Source organism: Triplophysa rosa, linkage group LG14 (genome assembly GCF_024868665.1).
Source record: "Triplophysa rosa linkage group LG14, Trosa_1v2, whole genome shotgun sequence".
Lineage (NCBI taxonomy): Eukaryota > Metazoa > Chordata > Actinopteri > Cypriniformes > Nemacheilidae > Triplophysa > Triplophysa rosa.
Window position 1 is genome coordinate 2,118,903 of NC_079903.1, and position 26,647 is coordinate 2,145,549.

The following is a 26,647-nucleotide window of genomic DNA, read 5'->3' on the forward strand; positions in this document are numbered from 1 at the left end:
CCTCTAGGAGATATAATAAAGCGACACGGAGTTAGCTTTCACTGTTATGCTGATGATACTCAACTTTATATTTCCTCGAAGCCTCATGAAACACAGCAGTTCCATCGAATAATGGAATGCATAGTCGATATAAAAAACTGGATGAGTAACAACTTTTTATTACTGAACTCGGACAAAACGGAAGTGTTACTTATTGGACCGAAAACTGCTATAAGTAACAACCAAGAATACTGTTTAACTATTGACGGATGTTCCATAAAACCCTCGTCGTCAGCAAAGAATCTTGGCGTTCTATTCGATAGTATCTGTCATTTGAGAGCCACGTCGCCAACACCTGTAAAATTGCGTTTTTCCATCTTAAGAATATATCTAAACTACGTCATATGCTGTCAATCTCAGATGCAGAGAAGTTAATTCATGCATTCATGACATCAAGACTAGATTACTGTAATGCACTGTTAGGTGGTTGCCCTGCAGGCTTATTACAAAAACTCCAATTGGTCCAAAACGCGGCAGCTCGAGTTCTTACACGTACAAAAAAGTATGAACATATTAGCCCGGTTCTGTCAACCTTGCACTGGTTACCTATAAAGCATCGCGTTAACTTTAAAATCTTGCTTATTACCTATAAAGCCTTACATGGTTTAGCTCCTCAGTACTTGAATGAACTCCTTTTGTATTACAGTCCTTCACGTGCATTACGCTCTCAGGCGTCCTGTCAGTTGGTAATACCTAGAATTTCAAAATCAAGTGCAGGTGGTAGATCCTTTTCCTATCTAGCGCCTAAACTTTGGAATAGTCTTCCCTGCACTGTCCGGGAGGCAGACACACTCTGTCAGTTTAAATCTAGACTAAAGACGCATCTTTTTAATCTTGCATACACTACTCTTCCATAATATAAATCTTCAGAGGGTTTAGGCTGCATTAGTTAGATCAACCGGAACCAAAAACACAACTGATGTACTTGTTGCATCAAAGAGTACAGAACAGTACTCTACTCTCAGCCAGTCTTGTCTCATTGTTCCAAGGTTACCACAGCGAGCAGGATGCAGTTCATGGCCTGACCTGATGGTAGAGCGGAGAATGGGAAGTGGGGACCTGACAAGAGCTGAGATGATAGAGCTGGATAAAGAAGGACGCGGTCTCTTGACATGTCTTCACCACAAAATTTCAAATGCTATTAGATTATTAATGATAATCTTAAACTATAATTTATTTTATTATTAAGTTTATTTATTTTATTTAGCCTTGTTGTGCAAGTTCTCTGGAGCTTGTGCAGAGGCAGCAGCTTTTGCCAGAGGGGAACTGGAATCCCCTGGTTGGGCCTGGGTTCTCCTGAGGTTTTTTTTCTCGATTAGAGTTTTGGGTTCCTCGCCACCGTTTGCATACTGTTTTTGCACTATCTGCCTGACCGGGGGGGCTGCTTTAGAATTTTAAAGTTTTACTTAATTAATATTGCATATAGGAATTTATTATCTGTTATATTTGACCTGTGCTTCTCTCTCCTTTATCCTAAATGTGTGCTCTCACTGAGCGTGTGTGTGTGTGCGTACTTGTCTGTGTACGTACGTGTGTGTGTGTGTGCGTGCGTGCGCATCCGTGTGTGTGTGTGTGTCTCTGTGTCTGTGTGTGTTGGTGCGTGTGCGTGTTGTGTGTGAGGGTGTGTCTGTCTTCTGTGTTTCAACCTTTTCTTGTTTTTGCAGGTACAACTTTGATTGTTTTGCTTGTAGTCAATGTGTCTCATGTGCAGCTGCTTTGTAACAATGAAAATTGTAAAAGCGCTATATAAATAAAGTTGAGTTGAGTTGAGTTGAGAGTGAGAAAGAGCAGCAACTCCGAGAGGCTCGAAGGGGGCGGGGCCTCCTGAGGCCCGCCACCTAGGTCGCAAGAGGGTACGGAGCACGGATAAGGTGGTCGCTTCTCGAGCCCCTTAGGAACCTAATGACCAGGTCATGCTGTCCCAGAGGCTACCCAGCAACTGGGTCATGATGAGCGGCCGTAGCGGCTACATACACTCTCAGTGTGGAGAAGTTCCCGATCGAGCAACTCCGTGGGTCTTCTCGCCGAGATGAGCACCAGGACGAGAAGAGGCGCCACTTATGGGCGTATAGCTGCCCAGTGGCCGAAGCCCTAGCCTGAGTGATGTCCCAACCAGACCGGGGGTGGGTCACTCAGGATCTCCTCGTCCTGTCCACATGGAGTCCAGGTTCTGCCTGGGATGCCGTAACATGCCCCTTCCCCTGGGGATCAGGACCTGTGCAAGAGGCTCACTGGGGGAAGGCGTACTTCCGCTTGTCCCATGGCCAGCTGTGCGCAAGAGCATCCGTGCCGAGGGGTGCCTCGGTCAGAGAGTACCAAAGTGGACAATGGGTGGAGTCCGGGGAGGCAACAGGTCCACCTGTGCCTGGCCGAATTGCTCCCAAATGAGCCGGACTGCGCGGGGATGGAGTCGTCACTCTCCGCGAGGCATCGACTGACAAGAGAGTGCGTCGGCTGTCTGATTCAGGACGCCTGGGATGTGTGTGGCTCGCAGGGAGCTGATCACCTGCTGACTCCAAAGGAGGAGGCGTCGGGCGAGTCGTGTTAGCTGCCGTGAGCGAACGCCACCCTAACGATCGATATACGTCACTGCAGCTGTGCTGTCTGTCCGGACCAGCACGTGCTTTCCCCGCACGAGAGGTTGTAACCTCCTCAGTGCAAGTAGCACAGCCCACAACTCTAGGCAGTTGATATGCCAACGCAGGCGGGGGCCTGTCCACCGCCCCGACACTGCGTGCCCGTTGCACACGACACCCCAACCCTGCACGGAGGCATACGTCATCACCACGACGTGCCTTGACACCTGCCCTAGGGGGACTCCTGTCCGCTAAAAGGTCATGGATGATCAGGGGATGAGGGTGCGTCGGCAGACAGGCGTGATGACCATACGCTTGCTGTCGGTGTGCCACGCTCTCCAAGGAACCTGACTCTGCAGCCAGTGTTGGAGCGGTCGCATGTGCATCAACCCGAGGGGGACCACCCCCGCTGAGGATGCTATGTATCCCAGGAGCCTCTGAAAATGTTTCAGGGGGACCGCTGACTGCCTGAGAACATTCAGGCCGTTCAACACTGACTGCGCGCGCTCTGTAGTCAGTCGCGCTGTCATGGAGACCGAATCGAGTTCCATACCGAGAGAGAGGATGCTCTGCATGGGGGAGAGCTTGCTCTTTTCCCAGTTGACCTGTAGCCCCAACCGATCTAGGGGCCGGAGCACCAGGTCCCTGTGTGTACACAACAGATCTCGCGAGTGTGCCAAGATGAGCCAGTTGTCAAGATAGTTCAGTACCCGCACACCTCTTTCCCTGAGGGGAAGGATGGCGGCTTCCACGATCTTCGTTAACACACGTGGAGACAGGGACAGTCCGAAGGGGAGGACCCTGTACTGATATGCCCTCCCCTCGAAAGCGAACCGTAGGAACGGCCGATGTCGAGGGAGGATCGAGACATGAAAGTACACGTCCTTCAGGTCGATTGCCATGAACCAGTCCTGACATCTGACAGACGTCAGAATGCGCTTCCGCGTGATCCTCCTGAACGGCAGCTTGTGTAGTTGCTTTATCAGGGCATGCAGATCTAGGATGGGGCGCAGCCCCCCGCCTTTCATGGGACAATGAAGTACAGGCTGTAAAACCCGTTGAACATCTCGGCTGGTAGGACGGGCTTGATCGCTCCCTTCGCCAGAAGGGTGGCAATCTCAACCCAAAGCACGGGCACATCCCCACCTCTGACTGAGGTAGAGAGGATGCCCCGAAACTTGGGAGGGCGTATGGCGAACTGGATCGAGTAGCCGAGACGGATCGTCCTCCCTAGCCAGCCTGACGGCCTGGGAAGCTGAGCCAAGCTCCCAGGAACAGAGACAGGGGGACTAGGGGTTTGATCTGCTTCATCGCCCTGCGGGGGGTGGTTCGATGGCCAGCAATACGGATCCCTTGCTGGGGGAGGGCCCCCGGGGAGGAGATCGGCTCTGCTGTTTTTCCAGCCTGGCGATTGCGCAACTCAACGCACTGTCTGACTGAGAGTGCTGAGGGCTGGTGTTTATACTCAACGTTGTGCTTTGCCATGGCGCAACGTCAAGTTGCTGTCCACCGTCATGCCGAGGGTGGGAGCGGCTGTAATGACCCAGAGAGAGAGGAAACTCCTTTTGTGAGTAAGTGGGTGCTAGCCCCCCGGAGGGGGCCAGCAGGTGGTGAGACGGGGCAGGAACCGTCCCTCTCCGATCCCCCAGCGATGGAGTGGCCGATGGTATTGTCGATCTCCCTGGGGTCTTCCCATGAGGGCTGCTTTCGCCGCGGCTGCTGATGGGGCAGCACATGCTTTGGACGGGAGTCTAGGTCGAGCCTCCCAGATGGCCTCCGCCTGCGGGCACGAGTGCACCGCGGCGGCACACTCCACCTGGGGGACATCGATGTATCCTCTAGCTGCCTCACCCTCAAGGGAATAGAGGGTGACAGAACTTTGTTTGACGTGAACGTGCTGGAAAGGGGGCGTTCCAGGTCTTACTAAGTTCCTCATGCACTTCCGGTAAACACGGCACTGGGGGCGGGCGTGACTTAGAGCCGTACTCAACCCCGAGGCGCCATGTAGCCAGTCGCGAGAGCTGGGAGAGGCACTGCACTGCAACTGCGGGCACTGCAACCCAATGCTTACGGCGGCCCGGGAAAGCGTGGCTGACATTTCGACATCCACTTCTTCCTGGGCTCGACCCCCGAGGGAGGGAGCCCAAGGAATCGTCGGAGTCGGATGGCAGTACGTCACCCCCCGATGCTGCAAGAGACATCTCATCATCACGCATCGTGTCCGAATACGTGTTTGAGGAACAAGACGGTAGGACCGTCTCCTGGGGAACAGTCAGACAAGCGAGACAAGGTGCGAATGGTCCGTGAGCCAGTGGTTGGCGGATAAACGCTCACAGTAATCCTCATATCACCCTCGCTGCTTGCCGTAGTGGACGGCAGGGCCGTAGTCCTTCCTGAACTTCTTCAGACTAGTTCAGACTGAATATGGTGTTTTTTTCATTGATTGATGATTGAGTAATTCAGCCTTTTAAAATGGAATTTGTTTCCACCTTTAATCCTATAGCCCAGGATGTCCGTGCCAGGAAGAATCTAATTCTAATACATGACTGTGTCCTCGGTGGGTCGGATGACCAAATGCTCTGAAGCCGAAACCTGAAAATGTGCCTTGCCTAGTTTGCTTGGAGTGTTGCAGTCCAAGTCTTGCATGGTTGGTGTCAAGTTTTTTTATTATTGTGAGTTGCATCCCAAATGACACTATGCACCTAGTATATAAATTTTAGAAGGGTAGCATCATCTCAAATGGAGCACTTAACAGCTTTTTAGTAACCTGAAGTAGAAGCAGTTCACCAGACTAATTGACGTCAAACACATAACACAATGGGCCTTAATGAAACTCAATTTGTGCATTGTAGTTTTGATGTAATGGTTAAATGACCTCACCGTCAGACTGAAGTGTAATCGTCTCTGCAGGTGAGAACTTCTTGTTTTGGAATTTGCACACACCTCCTATGGTGACTTTCCATGGTCTGCAGGGCGGATGGACGACACATAACAACGTTTCTATGTATTTTTGCATGTTTACACAAGTAATGGTCATTTGGCCAGTAATCCTGTTAACACAAATCACTGTGATGCATAATTAAACCATTTGAAAACCATCTAGTTGGTGCCAATGGAAAATTAACACATTTGCATTGAGGTTTAATTCAAACAAACAAATGCAGGGAACCGATCTAAAGGCACTATTAAAATTGATCCTATCCCATTAGCTTTTTCTATTGATTCAAAACCTGGCTGAGTATTGAGCTTTCAATAATAAATATAACAGTGAAACAACACCTTATAACTCCACCACCAAACATTTTTGACTGTAATTTTCTACCCCAATTACTCAGTGGTGTTTTTATGACGATTCATTACAGAAAGTACATGCGTCTTCTTCTCACATTTAAGTTTGTGTGAGTAGGAGAGTGACATACCAAAAACCCCATTTGTAGATGAACTCTATTCTTTGTTCCTTTACTGTCACAAATCTACTGTATGCGCTCCTGTCATGCAAACGTGATATACACACACCGGCAACAGTATAAAAGCATTACAAACAGGTCTCGTTGCATTCCTAGTTTTCTATAGCCGTACGATATCATTGTGTGCGAGCACAGTAGGTTTTAGTCGCTGATGACGATCATGCTACGTTCAAAAATACACTTGAGCTTAGCGTGTGATGCAGTCATAGCAGGGCAGCCAATGCCATTTCGTAATGTAAGCTATCATAATGACATGAGCAGTCACGAGACACACGAGAGCCAATGCCATTTCACAATCGAAGCTTGCGCAATGAGTCTGTTCCGGTGGCAATTTTGAATCTGTGTGCAGCCGGGTCAGAGTTATTACGGTTAATGGAGAAGGGAATCACTATTGGGTCTGTTCTTCGGCGTCGGAACACTCTGAATAATAGCACTTTTGGAATAAATAGCATATTGCCGTATCTGCCTGTTGTGTTGTGTCTTATATTGTGTAATACAAACTGTTAAGTTTAGGGGTGGAGTGGGGTCAGGTTACATGCTCAAACACGTCTAAATTGCACAGACAAAATGATAAACGTGCACAAAATACTATGTCCGATTAAAACAATGACACTTGACACGTCATGATGGCAAAATTAAATCACAATGTATAATTTTGTTGCGTCATTGGACTCGTCTGCTCTCCAGCGAAGTTAATGAGAATGATTGCCGTATCATACGCACGCAAAATTGGAATTACACCCAACCGGAGACCGTAAACGCAGATTGATGAGACCGAGTTGAAAGGAAAGGTTATGCGGAAAGCCCTAATATGGAAATGGACTGGATGTGTTTTATGCAAATTACTAAACTCCTGCACGCAGCTGCTCATTTAGAATACTCCTAATTCACTAACATTAGGTCGTGGTTAAGAACAAATTCATGTGCGTACACACATGTTGTGAATTAGGCGGAAAGTTTTCATAAGAAGTTCAAATGTGTGTATAAATATGAAAAATCTACACAACTGTAAATTAATGAGACTTATTTTGCAATATTTTGTATATTCATATTTACTTTTAAGTTATTCACAAGAGCACACATAAAGATTCATGTTTTCTATAAGTTAATGTTAATTTATTTATTATAGAATCTGACCCGGGTGCTGTTTCATGCTAGCAATTGTTTCGATTACGCTGACAAATCACGAAAACGTGTTATCAAAAAATGTGCAGACCGGATTTTTAGAGATTTGACTCACACACACATATGCTACTTGCGGAAATTAACAGAAAGTACTGTAAGCATGGGATACAGAAAACTATTTGGTCTAGTATAAACAGACAACCTTTGTCATACCACGACCTGGTAAATGTCATATTAAAGCAACATTAGAGAACTTTTGCTTATGGTTCCCCCATGTGGTTGATAAGCCCAATTGTCTGTTATCAGTGTCGTAAATACTGTCATTGTATAAGCTTCCCCGTGGGCAGCGCAATACACGTGAATTTGTTGACTAAGCAGAAACCGCTGTTACATCATGTCACTTCATAAACTGTGTATGTACTAAAGCACTCTTTTGGCTCCCGCGGAGTATACTACTGGGCTTTACTAATAGCTCAAACTAGATTTGGAGGTAGCAGCTGGTTGTTATCCGTTAGCCCGCAGCTAACAAAGCAGGTGATGGGCGGGGCTTGTGAACCTACCAGCACACCAAAGTTACAAGTGTGATTTCAGTCCGATAGATGGCTGCTTAGGTAGCAGCGGCAGTAAAATTTGTCCAGATAAGAGTTGTCCTACAACTAAAATAATTTTAGAGAGATTATTTTAGATCGAAAAGCTCTCTGGTGTTGCTTTAAATGACTTGCATCGTTCTTTGTTATACACATTTGTTTGTATTATTATCGAGTCGTCTGATCCATTTCCTTACTAACGGAAAATATCTAAAACGAGTTCAGTTTCAGAAGTTTAGGGGCGATGAAAGATTTGCCCATTGCTGATTAGATTGAATTAAATATATATACTGTATTTCGTTGTTATTTTGTGTGTGTGGTGCAGGGAGGACTCATGTTGATAGATGCGAGTGTGCGCAGCTCACAGCCATTTGAGAGCAGAGAGTTGTCATGAAACAGGTGGAAGAACCCAATTGCGGGCAGCGTTCAGGGGTAACAAAAAATGTATTTATTACAAGAAACACAAAACAAAGACCCACGATGGGGTATAAAAGCACAACAGGATAATAACAGGACGTAAACTAACTAACACTAAACTGCGATAAACAACACTAGACATAAACTAAACTGGACACTTACTAGACTGACAGGACCTTCAACAACAGGAACAGGTAATCACACTCAGGGTATGAGACACGATGAAGCACAGAGAGTAACACTCTCAAACAAACACAATGACTGAGCACAGGACAATGGAACAAGAGGACTATATATAGGGGATAAAATCAAGAAGGGACAGGTGCGGGGCATGAACTAATTAACAAGCAATAACGAGACGAAAGGGCGGGAACAGAGACGAGACCTGGAGAGAGAGAGTATGGCGGACCAAAACTGTCTCTCTCCACATGAAACAAGGGATCCTTCCAAGATTCTGCCACAAGTCCAATAAATACATGACATGATGAGGCAGAATCATGACAGAACCCCCGCCTTAAGGAGCGATACCCTGACGCTCCTCAAGGTGACGAAAAGGACAAGACAGACTGTGACAAGAACCAACAAAACATGGAAAACAAAATCAGGGGCAGACAAGCAAACATAACACTTGGGTTGGGGTGAGTCAATAAAAATAACAAACAGGGGGGGAGGGGGAACAACAAAGTCCACAGGGGGAACAGTCTTGGTCCCTGGGGACTTAACAGGGGAAGTCCTGGGAGGAACAAGGCTGGGGGCCGGCTGTGTCACCGGCTGGAAGGCCGGCTGAATCACCGGCAGACTCCCTGGCTGGAAGGCCAGCTGAGTTCTCGGCCTGAAGACTGGCTGAGTCACCGGCTGAATCTCCAGCTGCACCGGACTGGATGCTGGTTGGGAGGCCGGCTGGAAGGCCGGCTGCACCGGACTGGATACCAGCTGCACCGGGCTGGGTACCATACTGGGTACACGAGTGGACAATGGACTGGACACCGGACTGGACACTGGACTGGACGCTGGCTGAATCGGACTGGATCACCGGCTGGGACGCCGGCAGCATCGGCCTGGACGCTCCTCCACGACACTTCTCCCTCCCCCTCCGGTCAATCGGGCCCGTGGCCGACTTAGCCAGGCCCATGGAGGATAGAGGGAGTTCTGGGTCAGAGGAGTCCACAGATGTCGTTCCTGAATCTCTCCTCCCCCACCTGCCATGGGCACCGTCAGGAGGAATGGGGACTGTGGAGCTCAAACCAGAGGGTACTGAGTCCCCCTGGGTAGCGGTAGCCAAGACGAAGCCCGCCGGGACGATCGACCGCGGGGTGAAAGTTCCGAGTGGGACCTCACCCCCGGGATCGTCCCGGTTGGCCACATACCTGACCATGTCCGCAAACCCAAGGGGAGCCAGCAGCCTCTTCTCCGACAGGGTGAGGTTGAGTGAGGCAGCAGTTGAAAATCGTTTTCAACTCCGCCTCGCCAAACTTGGTCACCTCCGCCGAGAATGCCCTGGCGAACTCCTGGTTCCCGTAATTCCCCTGACGGAACCCTAGCAGCAAGTGGGCTTGGCGAGAATGTGGGGACGACGCTGTGTCATCCATGGTTGCTGCCTGCTGGGTTCTGTTAATGGGCTCGGTCATTCTGTCATGAAACAGGTGGAAGAACCCAATTGCAGGCAGCGTTCAGGGGTAACAAAAAAGGTATTTATTACAAGAAACACAAAACAAAGACCCACAATGGGGTATAACAGCACAACAGGATAATAACAGGACGTAGACTAACTAACACTAAACTGAGATAAGCAACACTAAACTGGACACTTACTAGACTGACAGGACCTTCAACAACAGGTACAGGTAAACAGGTAATCACACTCAGGGTACGAGACACGATGAAGCACAGAGAGTAACACTCTCAAACAAACACAATGACTGAGCACAGGACAATGGAACAAGAGGACTATATAAAGGGGATAAAATCAAGAAGGGACAGGTGCGGGGCATGAACTAATTAACAAGCAATAACGAGACGAAAGGGCGGGAACAGAGACAAGACCTGGAGAGAGAGAGTATGGCGGACCAAAACTTTCTCTCTCTACATGAAACAAGGGATCCTGCCAAGATTCTGCCACAAGACCAATAAATACATGACATGATGAGGCAGAATCATGACAAGAGTTCTGCTTATTTTTATAAAGATGTGGATACACAATTTTTAATGGTGACACACTCACCACTTTAAGTCTTTGTTTTTACTCTTTTGTATTGAACTACACTCATGCTTACAGTCATGTTGGCTAAAGTCACAATCAATGGTAGCAATATAATAAAAGCTTATTGTTTTAAGAATGACAGATCAATACTTTTGATTATAATTTGTTATTTATGCATAAGGAGGCAGATTTGAATTTGCCTCCCTTCTGCTTTTTATGAAAGGGGTTTTGACAAAAGCAAATGACTTTGTATAATTTGAATATCTATTCTGATAAAGAAAAAAGAAACAAAGAAAAATGTCTCTGTGCATTATGGTTATGATCAAGGTATTAACAACTTTGTAAGAATGTGAATACATTTTAATTTGAAAGCTTTAGCTATGATCTTTTGTGAGTATTTTTACGGAGGCCTCTGATGAACTGCCACTGCAGACAATAGGTACACTTGGAGCCTTTGTCTGGAACCACCCACTTAAATGAAAAGGATGTGTTAAACTGTATTAGAATGCAACCAATCACAGAAAATCTTACATGATGTTTTAGGGCTGAATTGTCAAAATATTTTCTTTAAATCATATGCAAAAATTCATATTTGTATATGATTATCATCTTGTTTTTCAAAAAAACGTGTAAGATACAACGACCTTACAACTTGAAGAGCATAAAATATTTTGTTCTATGGCCTGTTGTCCATGACCTTTGCAAACTGACTGCGGTAGGAAGGAGTATCTCAAAAGTTTATCTCACCCTTTTTCTCTTGTGTACAAAGTTGGAATACCAGGATTTAGGGGACTTTACTCTTAGATTTATTATGGCAACCAGGCAAAAGACAGACTGACAAGCAAAGCATTTTATTGCGTATTCTTGCCATTCCAGTTTTCCTCCCTGTACCGTAAAGTATGAATGCACTTTGTGACCTCATTTGTTTAGGCTTTCCATGAAGGAGGATACAATGTATCAATCATTTTGAATGAAGCCTAACTCCTAGCTTACCTGGCCAAAAACATTCCACTGCAGCCCTGAATCTCACTATGCTTATCTATATTTTTATGCCTCTCTCTTCTTCTCGTCTCACTTTTAGTGCAGGGTCATCCAATCCTGCACCTGGAGGGCCAGTGTCATGTAGAGTTTAGCTCCAACCCTAACTAAACACACCTGAAGAAGCAAACCAAGGTCTTATTCGGCATACTAGAAGAAATTGCCAGGAAGGTGTGTGAAGGCAAGATGGAGCTAAATTCTGCCGGACCAAGTTTGGACACCCCTGGTCTAGAGTATACATTTAGGCATTTAGGGCCTTATTATACACCCGGCGCAAGGTGCAGCGCAAGTGTTTTTGCTAGTTTCAGCCCGACGAAGTTCTCATTTTCGCGTCCTGTGCTGCATTGTTTAAATAGCAAATGCATTTACTCGTTTGTGCGCCCATTGGCGTGTTGGTCTAAAAATGAGGTGTTTTCAGGCGCATTGTTGGCGCATTGCTATTTTGAGGAACTGAAAATATGTTTTTGTTATGTAAAGAGCGCGTTAGTAAAAAATGCGCCTCTGGGCGGGTCAACAATGCGCTTTCACTTTATTTATTACACAGAGGGAAGCGCAGCAGCACACAAACATGCCAAATATAAAAATAAATGGAGTAAAATGTAAATGATGATTATTGTGGACATAAAGATAAAAATCCGGCTTGTCCTGTAGATGCCTTTCCTCTCTTGAGAAGCGTTCAGTCTTTGCTTTTGCAAAGTCTGCCGTGTAAATAGCGAATCCACCATGGCGCAAGCGCAACTGACTCTTGAAGGGAACGAGAGAGGAGAGACTGGCCGTTTCTCAATACCAACCCAGCTAAAAATCTTTGGTTCCCAGAATGTTCCCCTAACGTTAGTTTTTGGTTCCCAGTACGTTATTTTCTAAGGTTCGTTTTTGGTTCTCCAGGAAAGTTTTCTTTACGGAAATAGAACGTTAGTTTCTGGTTCCCGTAACATTCTGGGGACCAAATACTAACGTTAGGGGAATGTTCCCCTAACGTTATAGAAACCATGAAACTAAAGTTTTATTTCCGTAAAGATAACCAAAAACAAACCCTAAAAAAAACTTTCTAGGAACCAGAAACTAACGTTAGGGGAACATTCCCAGAATGTTAGCCTAAAATATTTTTCTCAAACATTTTTTCTCCATTTGGCCTCACTACTCGTCAGTAATGAATACATCCATGCTGTGTTTTTATCCATCGCTTGTCTAATCTAATTAAAATAAGTAAAATACATCATCACACACAATATGGAGGATGAAATCAATGCATTAGATTATTCTTTTAGCCTAATAATTCCTTTTTCATTACTGAAGTAGCCTAATTTTCGATTTAAACAGCACAGTATATCATTTCTAATAAAACCACACTGTGTGTAGACCTACCTCAACATCAGACATTATAGATATTGAAATAAAATAACGTCTTGGTTACGGATGTAACCTCGGTTCCCTGATGGAGGGAACGAGACGTTGTGTCGAACCGACAGAATGGGGTTTGTCTTGAGAACCTATCATCTTCTGAGTATTTAGAAAAGGCCAATGAAAATTGGCGAATGAAATTTGCATGCCGGGCTCCTCCCCGGATGTCCGGGTATAAGAGGGAAGCCGGCGTGCTCATTCATTCACCTGTTGGTCTGAGGAGCCTAAAGCATCGTCCCCCAACTGCTGGGGTGGGCGGCCAGTGTTGTGGCATGAGGGACACAACGTCTCGTTCCCTCCATCAGGGAACCGAGGTTACATCCGTAACCAAGACGTTCCCTTTCTGTCGGTCTCTCGATGTTGTGTCGAACCGACAGAATGGGGTTCCTATGGAAAATGCAGCAGCACTGAGCCGCGTCACAATCTCTGCAGAGCGACGTTGACTGGCCTGGGCGAGTCAGACGAAGACGCTAACGCGAAATTATGACCCTCCAGTGGAGAGGAAGGGGGACCCAGAGCTTTACTCAAAGTTGGGAAGCCCCTGTCACCGGCCGTCACGGGAGGAGGCCTAGTTCTCTAAATGGCGAGAAGCCGCCCGGCACCGTATGGGCCACTGGGTAAGCATTATTCCCCCCTGGGGGAAAAACGCTGCAGAGGCCACTGCCTACCGTAGGGAGGAATTAGTGGAGACACCACATGGTCTCACCATCAGGGGAGAACTCATGGGAGGAATGTGCGGTCTGCAGGAGTTAACTGCAAGATGGGAGTCCACCTGGGCAGGTCATGGGTTGCCAAGGTGGGAACCATTCATGAGGATACATCAGACGGAACAGCCCACGGAGGGGGGGTTACCACGTCTGGAGCACTAGGTCCGGTTAGAGCTATGTGGGAGATAACTCAACTGTTCCCCGGCCTAAGGGGGCAGGGCTGCTCTGCCCAGCCTGTCCCCTGGAAGGGTGCTTAGTGATGGATGGAATGCCTGTTCTTTACCCGAGGGGAAAGAAGTGAGGCGGGATCGCCACTGCTCCCCCCGGAGGGGGAAGGGTTTCCGCAGGCGTACAACCTACCGGCTTCCGGTCCCACACCTTGCCAGGATGCGGGCTGACACCGGTTCCGCGCATAGGTATTAGAACCTCACGGAGTTGTTGGGCATAGCCCAACCCGCAGCTCTGCAGATGTCTGCCAGAGAGGCGCCCTGAGCCAGTGCCCATGAGGGGTGTGCCTCACTCCCAATGGGCAGGGGTGAATTGAGATCAGTATGCCCTAACGAGGGCATTCACAATCCAGTGCGCCAGCCTCTGTTTGGAGACAGTCCTCCCTTCTGCTGACCTCCGAAACAGACAAAGAGCTGCTCAGAGCTTCTGGGCTCTGCGTGCGGTCCAAGTAGAGGCGCCTTGCGCGTACTGGACACAACACGGATAGGTTGGGTCTTCCTCCCCGGTGGGGAGCGCCTGCAGGTTCACCACCTCGTCTCTCGGGAGAGTAGTGGGAACCTTGGGCACGTAGCCGGGGCGGGGTCTCAAGATAACGTGAGAATCCCGGCCCCGAGTTCTAGGCAATCTGTGGACACGGAGGGTGCTTGTAGATCCCCTACAACAGGAGTCTTCAACTAAAATTGCTTGAGGTCCAGTTAATGAACCCTCCTTACCAGCCGAGGTCTGGACAATTAAATACCTAAAAATATGAATAGATGTTTTTTTTATATCTATACGATGGCATAACAATGTCTGACAACAATATAATGAAGGAAAATGTGCAAAATGCCCTAATCTCTAAACCTCCACTTAACATACATTCTTTTCAACATTAACAACTTTAAAAGAAAACTAAAGTGTTGTTTTCTGCTGAACTGAGATGAACAAATAGCAGCATCAAGTTGTGACTGATCATCCTCTGATAACGTTTCAGCTCTTCTGGTGGCCGTTGCAGCTGAAGGGGGGTTTGTGTCATATTTTATTTTAGTTCATGTCTTTATTTTCCTTCTAAAAGTGTTTCACAGAAGCCTCCATACACTCTTTTCACATCAGTAAAGGGCTTTTTATGTTTTCCTAAAATCCGCTGAATTCTTAGTGAACATTCATATATCTGGTTGTTGGGCGGTAAGTGAGTGAGGGAGGACCCGATTAGATCGCTCCTACTGGGCTTTGAGCTCATATATTTTACGTGTCCTTACCTCGGACTGCTGCGGGTTTCTTCAAAGTGTCTCTAATTTCATAATGCCATTTAAGGTTTCCAATTTTGACAACCGCAACAGACTCCGAGCAAATGAGACAAACCGGTCTCGTGCATCTCGATGCAGGAAGAATAAATGCAAATCTCTCGACCCATTCATCTCGGAAAACATGGTTTTCAGCGTCAACTTTTCTAACTTTTGAAAAGGACATTGTTTTTCAGTCACTGAGTTACATCTATCTGCGTGCTGTGCAGCGAGTCTGTCTCGGATCTCTTCACTCATCGACGTCTGAAGAACGTAGCGACAGTACGCATATGTTAACTGTCCGTGGCGCCGTAGGACCCAAACTGCTACTGAGCGGACCTTGATGTGCCTGCTATAAATTTGATTGCATTAGAAAATAATGTTAGGCGTTCATTTATTTATTATGTCAAAAGGCTTTGAGGTCCGGACGGACGCATTTCACGGTCCGCATTCGGACCGGAGTCCGCTAGTTAGTGACCCCTGCCCTACAATCTACAAGCTCCCCTTCCCTCTTGGAGGTGAGCGACATGCAGAAAGCTGTCTTTATCAAGACTGAGAAAGAGCGGCAACCCCGAGAGGCTCGAAGGGGGCGGGGCCTCTTGAGGCTCGCCACCTAGGTCGCAAGAGGGTACGGAGCACGGGTAAGGTGGTCACCCTCTCGCGCCCCTTAGGAACCTAATGACCAGGTCGTGCTGTCCCAGAGGCTACCCAGCACTTGGGTCATGATGAGCGGCCGTAGCGGCTACATACATTCCCAGTGTGGAGGGGGAGAGGTTATTCCACAGTCTCTCTTGAGGACGGGACAGCTCGTACCCGACCGAGCAACTCCGCGGTTCTTCTCGCCGAGAAGAGCACCAAGACGAGAAGAGGCGCCACCTATGGGCGTATAGCTGCCCAGTGGCCGAAGCCCTAGCCTGAGTGACGTCCCAACCAGACCGGGGGCGGGTCACTCATGATCTCCTCGTCCCGTCCAGACATGGAGACCAGGTTCTGCCTGGGATGCCGTAACGTGCCCCTTCCCCTGGGGAAGCAGTTCGCCAGGGGGAGCGGCCAGGGGGGAGTTGTTGTCAGAGCCTTAGCTCCGAGAACCAAGTCCTGGTTAGGCCAAAGGGGGCGTAACTAGTACCACTTGATGCTCCTCTTCCCTGGCCTTGCACAGGCCCTGTGCAATGAGGCTCACTGGGGGGAAGCGTACTTCCGCTTGTCCCGCGGCCAGCTGTGCGCAAGGGCATCCATGCCAAGGGTTACCTCGGACAGGGAGTACCAAAGCGGACAATGGGTGGAGTCCGGGGAGGCAACAGGACCACCTGTGCCTGGCCGAACCTCTCTCAAAATAGCCGGATGCGCGGGATGGAGTCGCCACTCTCCGCGAGGCGTCGACTGACGAGAGAGCGCATCAGCTGTCTGGTTCAGGACGCCTGGGATGTGTGTGGCTTGCAGGGAACTGATCACCTGCTGACTCCAGAGGAGGAGGCGCCGGGTGAGGCATGTTAGCTGCCGTGAGTGAATCCAATGATATACGCCAGAGCAGCTGTGCTGTCCGACCAGACCAGCACGTGCTTGCCCTGCATGAGAGGTAGTAGCCTCCTCAATGCAAGTAGCACAACCAACAACTCTAGGCAGTTGAAATGCCAATGCAGGCGGGGGCCCGTCGACCACCCCGACACTGCTTGCCCGTTGCACACGGCACCCCAACCCCAAGGAGGTCATGGAGACCAGGGGGTTAGGGTGTGTCGGCAGAAAAGCGTGTGACCATACGCCTGCTGCCGGTGTGCCACGCTCTCCAAGGAACTTGACTCTGTAGCCAGTGTTGGAGCGGTCGTATGTGCATCGACCCGAGGGACCACCCCCGCTGAGGGTGCCATGTATCCCTGGAGCCTCTGAAATTGTTTCAGGGGGACCGCTGACTGTCGGAAAGCTACAGGCAGTTCAACACTGATCGGGCGCGCTCTGTAGTCAGTCGCACTGCCTCTGGGAGGCCACGTGGGTGCGGGCTTCCTCGTCGCGGGTCTCGCGCCCCCCCGCGGGGGGTGAGCGGGGCCGCTCATGAGGACAGAGTCAAGATCCCTACCGAGAAAGAGGATGCTCTGCACCGGGGAGAGCTTGCTCTTCTCAGTTGACCTGTAGCCCCACCGATCTAGGTGCCGGAGCACCAGGTCACTGTGTGTACACAACAGATCTCGAGAGTGCGCCAAACTGAGCCAGTCATCGAGATAGTTTAGTACCCGCACACCTGCTTCCCTGAGGGGAAGGAGGGCGGCTTCCACGACCTTCGTAAAGACTCGTGGAGACAGGGACAGACCGAAGGGAGGACCCTGTACTGATATGCCCGTCCCTCGAACACGAACCGTCGGAACGGCCGATGTCGAGGGAGGATCGAGACATGAAGTACGCGTCCTTCAGGTCGATTGCCATGAACCAGTCCTGACGCCTGACGGACGCGAGGATGCGCTTCTGCGTAACCATCCTGAAAGGCAGCTTGTGTAGGTGCCTGTTCAGAACAAGCAGATCCAAGATAGGGCGCAACCCTCCGCCTTTCTTGGGGACAATGAAGTACGGGCTGTAGAACCCGCTGAACATCTCGGCCGGTGGGACGGGCTCGATCGCTCCCTTCACCAGAAGGGAGGCGACCTCCGCCCGAAGCAGGGGGCATCTCCGCCTCTGACTGAGGTAAAAAGGACGCCCCGGAACTTGGGCGGACGTTTCGCGAACTGAATCGCGTAGCCGAGACGGATCGTCTTCCTCAGCCAACCTGACAGTCTGGGAAGCTGAGACCAGGCTCCCAGAAACTGTGACAGGGGGACTAGAGGTTTGATCTGCTTCATCGCCCCCCCGGAGGGTGGTTCGATGGCTAGCAGTACGGATTCCTTGCCGGGGGAGGACCCCCGGGGAGGAGATCGGCTCTGCTGTTTTTCCTGCCTGGCGATTGTCCGGCTCGACGCACTGTCTGTCTGAGAGTGCTGAAGGCCGTTGCTTATACTCGACATTGTGCTTCGCCATGACGCAACATCATGCTCGCGGCGGCCCGGAAGAGCATGGTTGACATCTCAACGTCCGCTTCTTCCTGGGCTCGTCCCCCCGGGGGAGGGAACTCCGAGGAATCGTCGAGGTCGGATGCCAAGAGGTCGCCCTCCGATGCTGTGATCGACATCTCATCTTCGTCACGCACTCCCGAGTACGTGGCGGAGGAACAAGACGGGTTAGGACCGTCTCTTAAGGAATGGTCAGACAAGCGAGACGGGGCGTGAACGGTCCGTGAGCCTGTGGCTGGCGGTCTAACGTTCACGGTGATCCCCATATCACCCCCGGTGTTAACCGAAACGGGCGGCAGGGCCGTAGTCACTCACGGATCGGGTAACAGACGAGGTGGTGGCTTTACCCATAAAGAATATAGCCACCCATGACCGCAACGTCTGGATAGGCATCTTCCCGCAGTGCGGGCAAGATGTATCCACGAAGTATCCACGATGTATCCTCAGCGTGCTGGAGACCCAAACACGTGACACAGACATCGTGTCCATCCCCTTCCTCAATGAGCGCGTCTCACCCAAGAGAACAGCGGGACATGCCACACTGGAGAAATTTGCTCTTTTAGAAAATATTGCTCGGACACTTCTGGAACTGCCGAGACGCCCAGGGGAAAGTCACTGCACCACGTCGTAGATTCCAGCAGGATACCAGTGAAGAACTGGAATACAAGGGAAGATCTGGAAGATCAGCGAAGATCTGGAGCTGCTCATCAGATGCGTAGGCTCTGAAGAACAAAAGGTGAATGATAGAGCATGAATGAATGATGAATGAGCTTTTCTAAATACTCAGAAGATGATAGGTTCTCAAGACAAACCCCATTCGGTCAGTTCGACACAACGTCGAGAGACCGACAGAAAGGGAACCAATGTTCCCTTTCTGTCGGTCTCTCGATGTTGTGTCGAGCCGACAGATGGGGTTCATCCCTGAGAACCAATCGCTTCCGACTTCTTAGAAAAGGCCAATGAAAATTGGCAGATGAAATTTGCATGCCGGACTCCGCCCCCGGATATTCGGGTATAAAAGGGAGACGCCGTGCCTCATTCATTCACCTTTTGTTCTTCGGAGCCTTCGCTCATGATCACCAGACTTTGCTACAAGTAGCAACTACAAGACTGCCGGCTCTACGACGTGGTGCAGAGGACTGTCCCTTCCTGCGGCGACTTCCCCTGGGCGTCTCTGCGGTTCCAGAAGTGTTCGAGTTTTTTCTCTAAAAGAGCTAATTTCTCCAGCGTGGCATGTCCCACTGTACTCGTGGGTGCAACACACTCATCGAGGAGGGGGACGGACACGATTTCTGCTTCAAGTAGACTGGGGCAGATGTTGTGGATACGTCCTGCCCGCACTGCGGGCTGTTGACGATTCAGACGTTGCGTCACGGGTGGCTGTGTTCCCACGGGACTCAGACACCACCTCATCTGCTTCCTGTTCCGTGACGGCAGGACTACAGCCCTGCCGCCCGCTACGGCGAGCAGCGAGGGTGATATGAGGATTACTGTGAGCGCTAATCCGTCAACCACTGGCTCGCGGAGCGTTCGCACCTCGTCTTGCTCATCTGACCGTTCCCCATGAGACGGTCCCACCGTCTTGTTCCTCAATCACGTATCGGACACGGTACGTGATGATTAGATGTCTGTTGCAGCATCGGAGGGTGACTTACTGGCATCAGACTCCGACGATTCCTTGAAGCTCCCTCCCTCGGGGGGTCGAGCTCAGGAAGAGGCGGACGTCGAAATATCAGCCATGCTTTCCCGGGCCGCCGGCATTGGGTTGCGGTGCACCGCACTGCCTCTCCCGATGCTCACGGCTGGATACATGGTACATCGGGTTTGAGAGCAGCTCCCAGCCGCACTCGCCCCCAGTGCCGTGTTCCCCCGGAAGTGCATGAGTAACCTAGTACGACCTGGAACGCTCCCCTTCAGCGCATACACGTCAACTAGTTCCATTACCCTTTCTTCCCTCAGCCGATGCGCTCTCTCGTCAGTTGACACCTCGCGGAGAGTGGCGACTCCACCCCCGCGCAGTCCAGCTCATTGGGAACAGTTCGGGCAGGCTCAGATAGACCCCTTCGCCTCCCTGGACAACACCCATTGCCCGCTAAGGTACTCCCTGCCCGAGACCCCCCTCGGCATGGATGCTCTAGCGCACAGCTGGCCATGGGACAAGCGGAAGTACGCCTTCCCCCCGGGGAGCCTCATTGCACAGACCCTGTGCAAGGTCACGGAAGAGGAGCATCAAGTGTACTAGTTGCGCCATACTGGCCCAACCGGACTTGGTTCTTGGAGCTAATGCTCTTGACGACAGCTCCCCCTGGCCGATTCCCCTGACGAATTACCTGCTTTCCCAGGGAAAGGGCACGTTATGGCATCCCAGGCCAGACCTCTGGAACCTCCATGTCTCGCCCCTGGATGGAACGAGGAGATCCTGAGTGGCCTACCCCCTGCGGAGGTTAAGACCACTACTCAGGCTAGGGCCCTGGCCACTAGGCGACTATACGCCTATAAGTGGTGCCTCTTCTCATCCTGGTGCTCTTCTCAAAGAGAAGAACCGCGGAGTTGCTTGATCGGGTATGTGCTTTTCTTCCAGAGACTCGAGAGTAATCTCTCCCCTTCCACACTGAACGTGTATGGAGCTGCTATTGCCGCTCATCACGACTCAGTTGCTGGTAAGTCCTCTAGAACAGCACAACTTGATCATTTGGCTCCTAAGGGGCGCGGGAAGGCTACCGCCTCACCCACGCTCCGTACCCTCTTGCGACCTTGATGCGGTCCTGGAGCCCCTCAGAGATGCCGCTCTTTCTCACCTCACGATGAAGACGGCTCTCCGGATGGCGCTCAAGAGGGTAGTGGACCTAAAAGCATTCTCCCTGTCCACAGATTGGCTAGAACTCGGGCCCGGTGATTCTCACGCTATCCTGAGACCCCGGCCCGGCTACGTGCCCAAAGTTCCCACCACTCCCCCTACACCAGGTGGTGAACTTACAGGCGCTCCCCACCAGGGAGGAAGACCCAACCTCATCCGTGTTGTGTCCAGTACGCGCATTGCGCCTCTGCTTGGACCGCACGCAGAGCCACAGGAGCTCTGAGCAGCTCTTTGTCTGTTTTGGAGATCAGCAGGAAGGGCTGTCTCAAACAAAGATTGGCGCACTGGATCATGGACGCCGTCACTATGGTGTGCCTGTCATAAGATCGCCTACGCCCACTGGGTGAGAGCTCTCTCCACACGGAGTACAGCCTCCTCGTGGGCACTGGCTCGAGGCGCCTCTCTGGCAGACATCTGCAGAGCTGCGGGTTGGGCTACACCCATCGCCTTCGCGAGGTCCTACAGCCTCCGCGTAAAACCGATATCGGCTCGAGTCTTGCAGGCATCAGGCAAGACTGGCGGCCCGTAGGGTGTATGCCTATGACAGTACCTTCCCCCTTTCTCCTAATTTGGTCAGCGTACTAACTAGCCTCCCTTATTCCCCCACTGGGTGAAGAACAGGCACTCCATTCATCACTAAGCAATCACCTCCTGCGGGCGGGCTGGGCAGAGCAGCCCTGCCCCTTTGGCCGGGTACCAACTGAGTTATCCACAACATAGCTCTAACCGGACCTAGTGCTACCGGACGTTGTAACCCCCCAGCAGGGTGGTTCCGTCTAATGTATCTTCATGATTGGTTCCCACCTTGGTAACCCATGACCTTCCCTAGGTGGACCTCCACCTCGCGGTTAACTCCTTCAGTCCACACATTCTTCCCATGAGTTCTCCCCCATCGGTGAGACCATGTTGAAATCTCAACTAAACTCCTCCCTCCGGTAGGAAGTGGTCTCTGTAGCGCATCCCCCGCTTGAGGAAGTAGCGCTTACCCAGTGGCCTTACGGTACCAGGCGGCTTCTTGCTGTTTGAGAAACAAGGCCGCGGCCTGTGAGGCCGAAGGCCGGGGCCTTCCCACCTTTCAAGTAAAGCTCTGGGACCCCCTACCTACCCACTGGTAGGTTACAATTTCGCGGTTGCGCTCACGGCTGACACACCCAGGCCAGTCACCGTCGCTTCGCTAGAGATTGTGACAGGGCACAGTATTGTGGCGTTTTCCATAGGAACCCCATCTGTCGGCTCGACACAACGTCGAGAGACCGACAGAAAGGGAACGTCTTGGTTACGGATGTAACCTCAGTTCCCTGATGGAGGGAACGAGACGTTGTGTCCTTCTTGCCACAACACGTGCTGCCCACTGCAGCAGTCGTGAGAGGTCTCAGGCTCCTCAGAACTAAGGTGAATGAATGAGGCACGCCGTCTCCCTTTTATACCCGGATATCCGGGGGCGGAGTCCGGCATGCAAATTTCATTCACCAATTTTCAATGGCCTTTTCTAAGAAGTCGGAAGCGATTGGTTCTCAGGGACGAACCCCATCTGTCGGCTCGACACAACGTCTCGTTCCCTCCATCAGGGAACTGAGGTTACATCCGTAACCAAGACGACTTCCACACAATATTTACAGCAGATTTTTATTGACAGAAGAATAAACATTTAATTATCTTCAGGCTAACAATATTCTTGTCTCACCACAGAAGTATTAGCACGGCTCCGTCTTTAGATATAACTGTCGTGAATTGTGGGGAAGAACCCAAGTGCAGGCAGCAGTTAAGGGGTTAATCAAAAACGAGATTTATTTAAACAAACACAAAAAAAAGACCCACGATGGGGGGGGAAACAAGGACAGGACTTAATAACAAAACAGAAATGAAATACTTCCCACGTGGGGGAAAAACAAAGGAACAAGGTAACAAAACTTTGTACTTATATAACTTACAGTAATCCAGACTTCGCAAGGCGAGGCAAGGCAAGAGACACAAGGGCATTATATAGGGAGACTAACAAAGGATAATTAACAAGGGACAGGTGTCAGGGATGAAATACTGATGGAAAGCTAAACGAGAGGGGCGGGACCAAAGACGAGACTGGAGAGAACGCATATTCGTGACCAACAATAATATGTTTCTCTCCACACAAAACACGAGGCTCTGCCACAAGACCAAGAAAGACATGACAAGAAGAGGTAGAACCATGACAATAACAATCAAAAGCCCTGAGTTTCAGTCCTTACATCATGGTCTGTTGATTTAGATGTGTCAAGTCATTCGAAAATCACGAAAATATAAGTTTACTCTCAAATCTGTACGTTTTTAAATAAAAATTTAAAGTAAATAAACTGCTAAACTTAAGTGTTAGTGGGTGAGGTAAAACGAAATGACCGTTAATTTTTAAATGATGGTAGTGCGCGGCAGAGCGGAGAATGCACGTGCTCGAGCACACACACATACAGTAACAGACAACCACACTAAAGAAATACACATGGATATACTGTGTATGATTGTATTTTCATTAAGCATAACTAGTTTATTATTTTCAGCCATTAAAGGGCACATTTATTAATTTAATTTGGTCAGTATAACATCTGTTAATGTGATCTTATAATTTCTGTATTGCACATGTCACTGACGTTTACCAGTTTTGACTATTTTTCCCATTAAAAAATAATCAAAAAAGAACCGTCAGGGAACGTTAATTTCTGGTTATTTTCTGGTTGCAAAAAGAACCAAAAAAGAACCATCAGGGAACGTTAATTCCTGGTTGCAAAAATATACCAAAAAATAACTATCAGGGAATGTTACTTTCTGGATGCAAAAAAATACAAAAAATAACCATCAGAGAACGTTATTTTCTGGTTATTTTCTGGTTTAAAAAATAACCAATTAATAACCATCAGGGAACGTTACTTTCTGGTTATTTTCTGGTTGCAAACCATCAGGGAACATTATTTTCTGGTTATTTAAAGAAAAAAAACAGTTTGCAACTTCTGGGAACGTTATTTTTTGGTTGCAAAACATAAAACCTGAAAAGAACGAACGTTACTAACAAAAAACTAACGTTAGGGGAACGTTCTGTGTTTGCTGGGAAGTTCGCAGAGTCCGGACTTGTGTCCTTCCAAGATCGGACTTGGTAAGTTCGACTCAGAAGAATGAACAGAAGAATGAACGAAGACGCAAGTCCAGTAATTTTACAAATGGAACAGCAGCGTACTTGATAGTGCAGCTCAGCACCTCATGCTTCAATCAGCGTCATTGTATATCTTTTCGTTTTTTATTTTTAATGTACATATTAAATGTAATTAGCAAAACGTGTGTAATAGGATATTATACAGCTGACTCTTTTGTATTTTAAAACTATTAAACATTAATATGTGGTTCAGGCAATATTTGCCTAGTCTGATTATATTAATTTCGTTTGAAATAAAATTGAATGTCAAACAACTGACTCTTCTCGTTTTCAATTCAAATAAAAAAAAGCGGGAAAAACGGTGGTGGGAAAGTGTTGGACATTACAAGGAAAAATTAGACATGGAAAAAAAGGAAAGTGAAATAAGTAAAATAATCAATTAATAAATAAAAATGGAACCACTAAAGCCAGGCTATTGGCAGCAGTATGTTTCAGGAGCACTTGCCAAGGTAGGACTGGCCTCGGCAGGTACATAAGTGATGACTACCCGGGATCTCCCACCTCTGAAATCGTCTGAAGAAATTTTTGAATAGTGGCTAACCTTATAATTCAACACCAGATTTGAAGTCTAAATAACTATATCCTCACCTCAAAAACTACATTTCGTGACATAATAACAATAGTATTTGAAAATGTATTATTTACAGTTCCGCATTACGGAACGTCAGTTGGAGCGAACTGAATTACTGGGTTATGGCCCGTATCAAGTCCGCACAAGTCACCTCGGACACAAGTACAGACAAGGATGCATATTGAGAAATGGCCTCTGATTTGTTTACTGCATGTTACGCCCAAAAAACACCCATTACTCATTAAGAGAATCGGGACAACCCGTTTAGACCATGCGCCTGGGAGCGCCGACTGTTTTCCCGTCGTTAAACTAGCAAAAGTGGATTCATACACACCCTGAGTGCACCTGCACCGTGTGTTTTAGAACATGCGCTTAGATCGTCAAAATAGGGCCCTTAGAATTCGGAGGCATATCATCTTCATAAGGTTGTTGTTTTCCTCAGCTGTAAGTTGCTTTGGATAAAACAGCTGCCAAATGAATACATGTCATAATTTGTCTCTTTTTCAGACCTTGTTATTGTTATATCCTCTTGTAGGTGGCTATGGGGCTTATGGTGCCTATGGTGGTGCTGGGAGATTCTACCCAGGAACTGGGGGCATGAAGGCAGCTAAATCAGGTGCTTATCCAATGAGTATTGATCAGAGATGTTAGAGGAGTGAAAGAACTGTTTGTGGCTATTAAGTTTTTTATGTGTATGTGCTTCAGGTATTGGGCTACCAGGTGGAGTTTTGCCTGGGGGAGTTTTACCTGGAGGAATTCTACCAGGAGGTTGTGTTTTAATAACTTTTTTACCCAAGTTTGATTGTCTAAGAAGAGTGACTTCTTCCCAGGGAACTAAGTCTCAATGTCTTTTTTCAGGTGCTGTTGGAAAGCCCCATAAAGGAGGTAGTGTATACATCTTGCTGAGTCCATTTTGTCTACTGTACACATTGTAAATTCAGAGAAATGCCTTTTAGCGAGACATATATGGAGAAGAAAAGAAATGGAATGATAATGACCTCGTTCTCACAGGGACCATTCACTAAAGCATACAGGGCCTTCTATTTACACCTCAATACAAATGTCAGTGTACACCGGGGTAATACTCTTTTCATGCTTTTCCAATTGGCTTGAACTTGAATTAAGCAGCCGCAGATCGTAAGCCAGATCAACAAACGTTTCTCCTACAGGAAGTTGTGCTGGTGGTGTGCATATAACCAAGGCCAACACATTACGTCAGTGTGTACTTGGCACAAACTGAAAGCAGTTTGCAATGCCTTTTTCTCTGTGTTTGACATGGTATCAGATGGAAAAGGGTTAAATAAATAAATGAACAGTCCAAAACATTAGCTTGCAGGCTTCAAAGGATCAAGTGAAAATAAAAGAAATCCGAAATCTGGTTTTGCACCTGCTGTGTTGGCAGTGAAACTGAATGTATTCTCTGTGTGTTTCTTTAGGACCAGGTACAGGCGGAACTGGTGCTGGTCTTCCAGGTGTGGTGAATGTATTCAGCTTTTATTTCTATATTGACTAGTCATGATGGTCCAGTCAATCTAAATAGTTCTTGATTTGTTAGGACAAGTCATTCCTCAGACCGGTGGGCACGGTGTAGTTGGACCAGGTGGAAAACCAGCAAAGGCTGGAAAAGCCCCAGTGCCGGGTAAGTGGCAGCGTGTAAACACTGGTGTTGGTGTATTGATCAACAGACCAATGCTTTCATCTTTGTTTTCTGCAGGTGTGGGAGTGCCTGGACCATATCAGGGAGGTCTTATTCCTGGACAAGGTGTGTTCGTATATCCTCTGATCAGCAGAATCTGCACACTTTCTTCACATTTTCCACACTGTCTGGATGTAACCTCGGTTCCCTGATGGAGGGAACGAGACGTTGTGTCGAACCGACAGAATGGGGTTTGTCTTGAGAACCTATCATCTTCTGAGTATTTAGAAAAGGCCAATGAAAATTGGCGAATGAAATTTGCATGC

General features: G+C 48.7%; 1 protein-coding gene across 12 annotated transcripts in view; it reads left to right on the top strand.

Annotated features, from left to right (window-relative positions):
• Nucleotides 1-26,647, top strand: part of elna (elastin a) — a 169,320-nt gene that overhangs the window by 44,219 nt on the left and 98,454 nt on the right. For 11 of the 12 annotated variants that reach the window (XM_057350357.1, XM_057350344.1, XM_057350354.1 and 8 more), the window contains exons 5-10: nucleotides 25,221-25,301; nucleotides 25,391-25,453; nucleotides 25,544-25,573; nucleotides 26,122-26,157; nucleotides 26,241-26,324; nucleotides 26,400-26,447. In XM_057350357.1, coding sequence (XP_057206340.1) covers nucleotides 25,221-25,301; nucleotides 25,391-25,453; nucleotides 25,544-25,573; nucleotides 26,122-26,157; nucleotides 26,241-26,324; nucleotides 26,400-26,447 — 342 coding nt within the window. The remainder of the gene's footprint in view (nucleotides 1-25,220; nucleotides 25,302-25,390; nucleotides 25,454-25,543; nucleotides 25,574-26,121; nucleotides 26,158-26,240; nucleotides 26,325-26,399; nucleotides 26,448-26,647) is intronic. The other variant, XM_057350345.1, reaches the window with a different exon arrangement.